This window comes from Podarcis melisellensis (genome assembly GCF_964234715.1).
Source record: "Podarcis melisellensis genome assembly, chromosome: 5".
Taxonomy (NCBI): Eukaryota; Metazoa; Chordata; class Lepidosauria; order Squamata; family Lacertidae; genus Podarcis; species Podarcis melisellensis.
Genome location: NC_138537.1, coordinates 26107378 through 26118172, shown reverse-complemented (window position 1 = coordinate 26118172; position 10795 = coordinate 26107378). Strand labels below are relative to the sequence as shown.

Below are 10795 nucleotides of genomic sequence, written 5' to 3'. Positions count from 1 at the left end.
TTCCACAGCCTATTCAAACTTCAAAAATATACACAACAAATTATGTAAATCTTACATCCTGTTTTCAACTGCTGGGTGGATCTGGTATCCACAGTTTGCTGGAAATGTGTGGAAGTATTCCTATTTAATACTCTCACACTGCCACCTCGTGGTGCCTTTAAGCTATTTCTCATGTTTTACATTCCTTTGGTACTTCAAAGCTTTTATTCAAGGCCACTTACAGTGCAGTCCTACACACGTCTACTCAGTTGGTAAATAACCCAGTGAGTTATATTATGCATACTCCCAGGTAAGTGAATGCCTAGGATTGCAGCCTAGATATGTTTTGTAACACAGCCTTGGGCAGTTCCAGACTGTTTGCCATTTTCGAGTGGGATTCAGTCAGATACCAGCAAATTCAGGACCCACATTTATAGTGAATTGGGAGGCCTTGTGTAGCAGACCCACTTCCTTCCAAAAGACTGAGCTTTGCATGGTAATGGAAGTAACGGGGGGGGGGGGGGGGATGACTGGAAATTGTGGGGTGACACTTCGATACAACGTCATCTAACTCCCCTCCAAACAAATCAAAGTGGATGTGCATGAAACAGCCCAAACCATCTAATCTTCCTGAAAACAAATTAGGATGAATACTCAGTGAGCAGATCAACTGGACATTTCCCTTTGCCAACCAGCCCCAGCCAGTCAGCTCAAACACTTTTTTCTGTAAGGTAAAAAGTGACCAGTCACGGCGACTCTGGGGTTGCGGCGCTCATCTCGCTTTATTGGCCGAGGGAGCCGACATACAGCTTCCGGGTCATGTGGCCAGCATGACTAAGTCGCTTCTGGCGAACCAGAGGAGCGCACGGAAACGCCGTTTACCTTCCCTCTGGAGCGGTACCTATTTATCTACTTGCATTTCATGCTTTTGAACTGCTAGGTTGGCAAGAGCATGGACCAAGCAATGGGAGCTCACCCTGTCGTGGGGATTCGAACCGCTGACCTTCTGATTGACAAGTCCTAGGCTCTGTGGTTTAAACCACAGTGCCACCCGCGTCCCTGTACTGCAGGGATAACTATAGAAACCTCAGGGACTCCAGTTACCCGGTCCATATTTCCATTGTGTCCATGGAGGGATGAAAATAAAATGAATTGTTTAGCCATCTTCAGAGGAGAAGCAGCCAGCTACAGTTCATACCATGTACACACACAGTGCACTTTGTGGCTGAGCTGGGAGGTTCCTGGTTGAGGCAGGCTACGCTGGCATACTTCCCTCATTCTGCAAACTGCATAAGCCCTGAAAAAGGGGCTGAACTCTGGCTCCTCTCACCCTGACCCTTGGCCATGTTGTCTGAGGCTGATGGGAATTGCAGTCCAACAACATCTAGGGGGCTACAGGTTCCCCCATCCCTGATCTGTAGCAGTCATAAGCTATCACAGCTCTATTTTTTCATTTATTGGTTCTCCTCCCCTTTCTCTACCTTTCTGTCCTGCTCTCCTCTTCTTTGTTGAAGCAGGTTCTGGAGGAATTTTACCCTTATGCTTTTCATATAATCAGTTATCTGTTATCAATATATTCACATATAACCAGAGATTTTAATATGATTTTATAATCCATGTTTGAATCATGAAAGCCTCTGCTTAGCCTAACAGCAAATTGCCTGAATCTGCAAAGTCTTAAAAGAACTTTGCCCTAGTATTTTCTTGCTCTCTCTACAAGAGAGGAAGCGATAAATCTGGTATGCTGGTACATATCCCGCCCCCCCACCCCGTCCAGACTAAGTCTGTACAGAGAAACAGGAAGGTGCTAACCGCAAATGTCCTTAAATGAACAGATGGTCACTGGGAGTACAGTTAGAGTTACTCCTTGCTTTAAGTTTCTATTCTTCTTGCAGTAAATCTAGGAGAAAGGTCAAGTCTGCCTCAAAACTGCATGTTCAAACTAGAAAAAGCAGAAGTTGGGAGAAGAACTCTTAGTATGGCCAGGAGCAAGGCTTGAATGCGCTCATTAGCTTATTTTGCTGCTGTTTGCATTTGCATCCTATTATGTCATGATCTGTGATGTATGTACTCAGGTATAAAAGCCCCTGGGCAATAGGGCTCGAGACCCAGTCTTTTGGAAAGGATTCCAGCTGGGTCAATTACTGCTCATCAATAAAACCTCACCTTCTTTTTCTCCAATTGCTGCGTCTGTCAATTCTTGGACTCTATTTGAGTTGGTCACTGGTACCTTTATCAAAATCTTTGCAACATTCTGACTGTTGCTGTGTTGCAGAAGTACATGCAACTAGTTGGCTCTGGAGAAGGACTTTTATCAGCTATCGTAGCAAATGTTCTGTGCCTAAGCACTGCCTTAGGAAAAGGCTAGGGTCACTTGGCTAACTGTTGGCTGGATCTCCTTTTCTTCAGCAAACAGTGGAATTGCGTAAAGGTCAGGTATACACAATGATAACTGATGAATCAGGAAGAGCTTTTCAGACACTCCAAAACCTGTGCCAAAATTTCAGTATAAAGCAGCGATAAAACAATTTCACATTTTCCCGCCAGCTTTGTATGAATTCCGGACCCCATATTGATAAGAACCAAATTTAGGTTGACACTGGGTTTTTGCTGCTGTTTCTTAACGCTGCTAGCAGAGATCCAAGTGTACTGACATAGACAATATTGCAGTCATGAAGGTAAGCTGCCGCCTGGTGGTCATGCTCAGAAATGCACACCACACTGTTAGATAAACATATGGTTATAGATTTGAACCTTTGGGTTGTTTCTGTGTGTTTATTTGCAAAGACAATTCTCTGTCATGTTTTCAGAAGTCATTGTTAAATAAATAAATGCCTTGACTATTTTAAGGCTTTTTCCCCTGAATTTTGTTGAAATTGTCAGTCATACTATTTCTAGCTGCATTTTAGTTTTTGAGGTGATGGGACAATAATTAATTGGCATGCAAACCATGTCCAATATTTTTATACATATTTAAAATCTTCTGAGGCCTTTATCTGGGTAGACTCTTTATCAGCAGTGTGCTATTTAGTTTAGGGCTGGGGGAGAAATTTGGTGTAGTTCGCCTTTCTGAAACAAAATGGGAAGTGAAATTCAGCCTTTGAAATTCGTACAGATGTGAATTTTGTAATGTAGTTCTCCAGTCAAGTAATGTGCCCAAAATTGCATATATATACAAAAGTATACATAAAAATGCATATCCCATTGAAAAGACCATACAAAATACATTACATTAGAACTGTGTAAAAATGTGTGTATTAGGGAAGTTCCCTGCCAATATATATGTATCTGTGGATGTATGTCATATGAGGAGAAATTTTCACTGAAATGACTTTTAGGAGCACTTTTTTAAAAAAGAAAAATCAAACTGATGCAGAAATGTGGAGAACTGAGCAAGATTGGAAAAATGAGAGACTGAGAGAAACCATAATTGACCAATTTGCCCATCCTTAATTCAATCACAAGGGAGAGGGTTGTTGTTTTTCTAAAGTACTTGAGCCTCATATATAGAAGACCTTCCCTCAGATCACCTGCAGTTCAATCTTCCTGGAGCCAGGCATCCCCCCCCCTTACCCAGGCATTTTTGTTTACATTTTAAACTCTGCTTGTATTTTCATAAAGGAAATAAATGCCTACAGGGAGCACACAAGAAGGATGTGAGGGCAAAATCCCTCTACCACCATCACTGTCCATTAACTGGTAATTCAGAGGTCTGCTGTCTACATAATACGGTTTAGAATTTGGTCACTTGTTATCACTATATATCTCTGTTCTTCAAACTCCCTTTTTGAGGAGGTCAGGCCCAGGGATCTAGCCTGCATCTTCCACAATGGAAGGAATTTACCCAGCCAGATGGGCGAGGTATAAATAATAAATTATTCTTATTATCAGTGCTTTTTTCAGGGGGGGATGCAGGGGTACACATACCCCTAAACATTTTGTGAATCTAATGAGAGAAGAAACTAAAACATTTAAAATTTCTTCTCTACCACAGTGAATTGTCAGTTCTGTTGCTACCCCCAATGGCAGCCGCATTTCATGTCATGGTGTTTCCTGAGTCTCAGGTGGAAGAGAGAGTTTAATGAGAGTACCCCTAAACATTTTTAAAAAGAAAAAAGCACAGATTGTTATTGTAATATTATCATCACTCAGCTTTTCTGCAATCTCCTTATTCTCCTTTAGCAAAACTTTAATGCCTTTGCCATAGTCACTGGAAGGAAATCTGTAAGGTGAAGCCCAGCTAGCCGTTAACCATAGCTAACCTCTTTCATAATGAGGGAAGAGCTGCCCCCCTAACTTCAGAGGGCCTAATCCAGCCATAAATATCACGTGCAGGTAGCCCATGAATGCAAGTGGAAGCTTATTTCAGACTCCCAGCTTTAAAATCAATCACGGCTGTATGCATTTCAAAGGATTTGGCTTGGTATGTTCTGATACATCACCTGTTGCAGGAAACAGACAATTGCCATCAGTGAGCCCATAAATTTTAACTATGTTGTTTAAGTACCTCTTAAATCTGAACAATTAACACCATCACCCACAAGCGTCCCTTCAGACATCTCTCTTTAGCTTTCCCAGTGGATGATGTCTCTGTTAGTTACTGTTAATTGAACTCTAAATCTGAAAGCTTCTTGGGATATAATAATAAACCTCGTTCTTTCGCTTTTTCCTTTTCAGCTAATAGCTGGGGCCAGCGTTTCCCAAACTTCAAAGGGCTCTGTAAGTAAAGACTTTTCATCAGTGGCACTGCAAGTCTTAGTTCTAATCTTTCATGCTTTCTGACGCAAAGACATCAAACGAGTCCAAAGAGAACTGCAATACTCCAAAGCAATGTTGAGTGTGCGCGCCCTCTTTCTCTCTCTGTAAACAGTATATTTAGCAATCATCTACACAATAAAAATGAGAAAATAATTATTTACGTAACTTATAGTTTAATAAACATTGGTCATTGCCTCCCCCGCTTTTTTCTTCTTACAAAAAATCCCCCCAAACAAAACATAGGATTGTACAGTTCAAAAGTAATATCCAGAGCTCAAGGGACTGCTGGAAGAAAATGAAAAAGAATTAGAAAGTGTCTTATGTATAAGTCTTCAAAGCAAAGGCGACCAATTTATGTTTCGTTCTTACTTACTGAACTGTAGTTTGCATATTTTATTGTTCCTATCATCTTCCTTCTTACAATCCATCCAAGGAGTTCTCAAAGAACATTAAGTCCTACAAATAAATAAACTGTGAATGATGAGGAAGATACAAAAAGGCAACAATTAATATCAAAAGGCTGACTTGTAGGGTTTCATTAAAGCCTTTTTAAAGCCGTTCTTCTGAGGAAAGGCAGTTTTGCATCAGAAGAAATCAGACGGCTTTAGAGTATGAAGATAATTTTATTTCTTGCCTTGTCGGACTAAAGGGTTAGGCTAACAACTGAATCATTAGGCACCTTTACAATTTTTATAACATGCTAGTTAGCTTTTACCTTTAAAGCACTGAATGGCTTGGTACCATCTGCACTCATATGGTCCTCTCTGTACCTTAAGATCTAGTTCAGGGGGCTTGTTTCAGGAGTGGTCAGTGAAAGCAATTGGACAAACCACTTAGCCTCTTGTGTTTGCCAATCAGAAGGTCAGCAGTTTGAATCCCCATGACAGGGTGAGCTCCCGTTGCTCTGTCCCAGTTCCTGCCAGCCTAGCAGTTCAAAAGTATGCCAATGCAAGTAGATAAATAGGTGGCGGGAAAGTAAACGGCATTTCTGTGCGCTATGGCTTCCATCACAGTGTTCTTTTGCACCAGAAGTGGTTTAGTCATGCTAGCAACATGACCCAGAAAGCTGTCTGTGGACAATCGCTGGCTCCCTCAGCCTAAAGCGAGACGAGCACCACAACCCCATAGTCGCCTTTGACTGGACTTAACCATCCAAGGGTCCTTTACCTTTTTTTAAAGCAATGTTTTAAAAGCATGTCTTTTATCTAAGGCTTTTAATGTTTCATGGAGTATACACGAGAGTAGTTCGCTGGCCTATATCTACATTTTATGTAACTTGCTTAGAGATTTATTTATTAAGCAGCCTATAAATTTTGTCAGATAAATAAATTGGGTGAACCTCAACAACATTTCAGTTGAATTTTCCCTCTCCTCCCCACACACATGCCCCCAAATCTGTTCTAGAGGGTTGGGGGAATTACCCCAAAACAGAATTAAGGGCTGTGTAGGGGGAGAAGAGGGGGAGATTGTTTCTGTTGAGGAAGGGGAAATTTTCGCACAGATGCAACTATCGGTTTATCCCTATGTTGAATCCAACATCCATTTTATGCTGGTTTTGAGATTAAAGCGTGGTTTATATTGCTGGTGCTTTTGCTTATCATTGGATGTGTTTATACCCTTCCTCCCTAATTGGAGCACAGGATGTCCACAAAGGGGAAGCCTTCCTGTACATACAGGAAGACTCCCCTTGGCAGATGTCTGTGTCAATACATGGAAATGGAAGTTGGGTCAGCATGGGGTGGAACATGGAGGCATGGCTAACTAGCATGGTCCCACTGCCAGCTCAAGCACTGATTGGGCACTTGTGAGTTCATGTATGAAGGGTTCGCATTTAGGGCAAACCTGTACAAACATGCATGTGAGAACTAACTCCAATGGACTGCAAGTTCTCATCAGAAGTTGCCTAATAAATGGTCTGGAGCCACTATGCTAGCATCTAAGGAGGTGGGCTGTGGTTGCTTATCAGAAGGAAGAGCAAAGGCAATGAGGAGGTTAAAGGTAAATGGACCCCTGACCATTAGGTCCAGTCGTGGCCGACTCTGGAGTTGCGGCACTTATCTCGCTTACTGGCCGAGGGAGCCTGCGTACAGCTTCCAGGTCATGTGGCCAGCATGACTAAGCCGCTTCTGGTGAACCAGAGCAGTGCACGGAAACATCATTTACCTTCCCGCCGGAGCAGAATTTATTTATCTACTTGTATTTATCTACTTGTACTTTGATGTGGTTTCGAACTGCTAGGTTGGCAGGAGCAGGGACTGAGCAACGGGAGCTCACCCCATCGCGGGTATTCGAACTGCTAACCTTCCGATTGGCAAGCTCTAGGCTCTGTTGTTTAACCCACAGTGCCACCCGTGTTGGTGCAGGGCAAATGATGCTCTGCCTCCCTCAGCAAGCTGCTTCTGCCTCATACGATTCTTTAGATCAAAAGATACTATGACTACCCAACACAATCCAGAATGAGGTAAGGTCTGAATTTAAGATAATGAAAATCCTTGGCAAATTATACAACATACTAAGAGCAGGTGAGTGTTGCCTTAGGCTTTCAGTAGGTTCTGGGTGTGTGGTGGTGCCACTTGTGGGAACTACCCAGAGAGCACTGACTCATGACAAGGTCTTTTTGGTGTTGGCTCCCCATTTATGAAATGCCCTCCCTGGTGAGGTGTCTCTGTCTCCATTACTAGCGTTCAGGGGGGATTTAAGAGCATTCCTGTTCAACCAGACTTTGATAGCTAACAGATACTGTTCCCAGCAACCTTGAAATGATTAGCTAGGAAGATACTTGACTGGTTTTAGACGTTTTTAATGCAATTAGTATCTAAATAAATGTGTTGCATTTTGCTGCTCTGGGTTCCTTTGGGAGGAAATAATTGTTTTTCAATGCAGTTGTGTGCCATACACAGAATTGCCTGTGTGAGTAGAGAATTTGATGAATCATAAACAAATGTGGCATGGTGCAAGATTCAAGTTTCCGTTCAGCCCAGTCTCACAGGACTGCTTCTAAAATGTAGGCATTTAAGGAAAGAAGGATTGGACTGAGGAAAGAGAGGGCTTTGCCTTTGCTGGTATACTTACTAGGAGGAAACAAGCACCAATCATTACAGCCTTGATTTTTACGTCAAGGTCTACAGGAACCTGAATACCAAAGTTGGCTGTATTGGTAAAGATGTTATTGACAAATCCAGACCAATACTTGGAAATCTTGCCAATAGTTGACATTCCGTTTAGAGATTTTACCTGCAGGAAAGGAAAAGAACATATGAGAACTGAAAGGAATGCAGGGAGAACATTCCTCAAATATTTGGAAGTGTGGGTGAGTGGGATTAAGTGGTGGTTAACTATGACACTGGAGCTATTTAAGAGAGCAAATGAATTTCAGAAATGAGAAGCTGCGTATAACCGAACATCAGAAAAGGAGAGTTCAGTTAAATGTCTAGTGTTTAATCGCCAGCTGGCTTAAATTCAATATAGGTATTTTATCTCCAATGAAACCTTATCAAGTAATACAAACCACATTTTAATCTGGGCTGAAACTGACATAGCCATTTAATACAATAAATACATTGATTCTAGTGAGTAAGAGAGAGAGAGGGGGGGGAGGGAGGGAGGAAGAAAAACTTCCTTCTATCTGCTTTCTTCAAATCAATGCACAAAATTCTTTTTTATTGACAGAGCTGATGGCGCTGATCATGTAATGCATTTGTGGTGTGAATACCATGGAACCCTTATCCAGTTGTCACCACTACCTGCCCCCTGCAAGAGCCGCTTATGGAAGCAGTAGAAAACAAGGCATATAAGGGAGTGAAGCACAAGCCAATAATTTAAGTGACATTCAGAGGCTGCAAACTGCAGTCAGCTTAGTTTAAATATTTTGAAAATGTGAACATTAAAAAAAGCAAACCTCATAGATAGTTTTATAGCAGATTTTAAATGTGTTTTTGTTCTGCTTGGCACTTGATTGATAGCTTTCATGATTTTAATTGCTGCTGCTTTAGTTCTTAATTTACTGGTCTTATTTTTAATGCTTTTCTGAAATATGGGTCTTACAGCACGTTCAGAGTTCAGTGGCGCTCAGGCACAGGACTGAAGTCTTACTGACTTTTGTGAACTGCTTTTATAGTCCTAAAAGGTGGACTAGAAAATCATTACATAAATAAATAACATTATTTTGACGTGGACATTTTCCCCTCCCTCTGAAAATGCAGCACACAAGACGAATAAATTGGTTTAGTGAGGGCTGTCATTTTAATTCATTCCACCTCTCCCCGTATTTTGCAAACTGAAAACACACAAAAATCACAATGTTATCAAAAGTACCTCAAAGTCAACATCTCCAAAACAACCGCATGTTGCACAAGGGCCAATTATCTTCAACACATCTTCATTGCTTTCATTCCTGATAGTGAACTTGGGCAGGAGAGGGTCCCATTTCTGCACCACGTAGCCAACTGTAGTCCCAGGAGGAGACTGAACTTCTAACTATTGGACAGTGAAAATAAAAAAGTTAATGTAATCAGTGGCTTTTGAAGATAATTGCTGAAGGTTTTTAATAAAATGACATCTGATGGGTTAGTGCAGGGGCAACCAATATGGTGCCCTATAGATGTTGTTGGACTACAACTCCCATAAGCCTCTGCCAGCATGGCCAATACTCAGGGATTGTGGGAGCTTAGTCCAGCAATATTTGGCTATCCCGGGGATGGCTACCCCTGGGTTAGCTCTCCCAGCCCCCTGCTCTGGTCCCAATGCAAATCATCCCTCCCCATGCCCATAATTATAGGAAGGAATATATATTGGTGTGCTTCCTAGCTATGCAATTGAAGCTATGCCTAGTTTGAACATGAATCCTGTCACCAACACCAAAGGAACCCGGAAACTGCAAGTGAGGCTGCCCCTTCTGAGTCTGAAAGACCATGGAGGAAGAAAAAAGCACACTTAGTAAAAGCACAATCTCATGCACCCATTCCCTGTGCACGATCCCCTTCTGCAGGATTCCTTTAAAGAAGGGCAAATGCAATATAAAGGGAATAAATGTGGTGCTTATTCTGAAGCACATTCTGTCTTTCAGATGAATGCACACTCAGGTGCAGTTCTAAACCGTCGCCATCAGAATGCGCATACAGATGTAAAGGAAACGTGCAAACGGATAAAAGGGGTTGCTACTAGGATTAACTAACCTTTTGCAGGTAACATGGAAAGCAGCAGCTATTACACCTTAAAGGTCTGTTCACTGTGATCACCTCTTGACCTGTGTTGTCTGTAATCCTTATGGTAAAAGACCTGAGCGGCGAGCAGAAGTTACGATCAAAGCAACCATTTTCTTCCACTGCAAAGTAAACTCTTTGTCCCAGGTGGTTTTTAATCTCATACTTGCTGCAGGTCTCTGTCCCAAGTATAACTAAATAAAGCCAAACAGGTAGAAATCCATTTAGCCTAAAAAAGAGATATTTTTGATGACCGTTTTGATTCAGCAGTGTTACATTTGAATTTGATCCAAGGCTAATTCCTTCCGGATTAGATTTTTATTTTTATTAAAAACAACAACAGAAAATACGTTTTATAAGGCGTGTTGTTTTGAGAGAGAATGTCTTCAAGAATATTGCTACATGCGGTTTTTATAGAGGTAGAAATAGACACTGCATCTTGGTGCATAAATGAGGGACCAGGTGGATGGGTCAACATAAGCAAAAGTGATATGGTTTAGAAGTAAATGGATCTGGCATCTCTAACAAGGGCTGAGCTGGAATGTGCAGTACCTTGGAGAAGCTCCACTTGCTGGTGAATAATGATCTGGTCCAACTGTTCAGAAATGAAAATAAATAAGAAAACGTGAGAATTGTGGAACATTGAAAATATCTGGAGATTTTCATACTCAACAGCATCAAACACTGATAAATAATAGTGTGTTGCATAAAATACTAGATGCAGTATAGTATAGTATTTATTTGTATCTGGCATTTATACAGCACCCAATTAAACCACAGTATGTCCTCTGGGCTGTTAATACCTTTATGTATTTAATTTTTAAAACCCAACAAAATTCAAAGACAAGCAAGACTTA

At 41.5% G+C, this 10795-nt stretch overlaps 1 protein-coding gene across 3 annotated transcripts in view; it reads right to left on the bottom strand.

The window, feature by feature from the left end:
• Positions 1-4890: 4890 nt before the first annotated feature.
• Positions 4891-10795, bottom strand: part of PLSCR5 (phospholipid scramblase family member 5) — a 29384-nt gene continuing 23479 nt past the window's right edge. For all 3 annotated transcript variants that reach the window (XM_081912248.1, XM_081912249.1, XM_081912250.1), the window contains 6 exons: positions 10491-10533; positions 9912-10132; positions 9052-9213; positions 7810-7971; positions 5111-5193; positions 4891-5022 (listed from right to left, as the gene is read on the bottom strand). In XM_081912248.1, the coding sequence (XP_081768374.1) occupies positions 5155-5193; positions 7810-7971; positions 9052-9213; positions 9912-10132; positions 10491-10533 (627 nt within the window). In that variant the 3' untranslated portion in view covers positions 4891-5022; positions 5111-5154. The remainder of the gene's footprint in view (positions 5023-5110; positions 5194-7809; positions 7972-9051; positions 9214-9911; positions 10133-10490; positions 10534-10795) is intronic.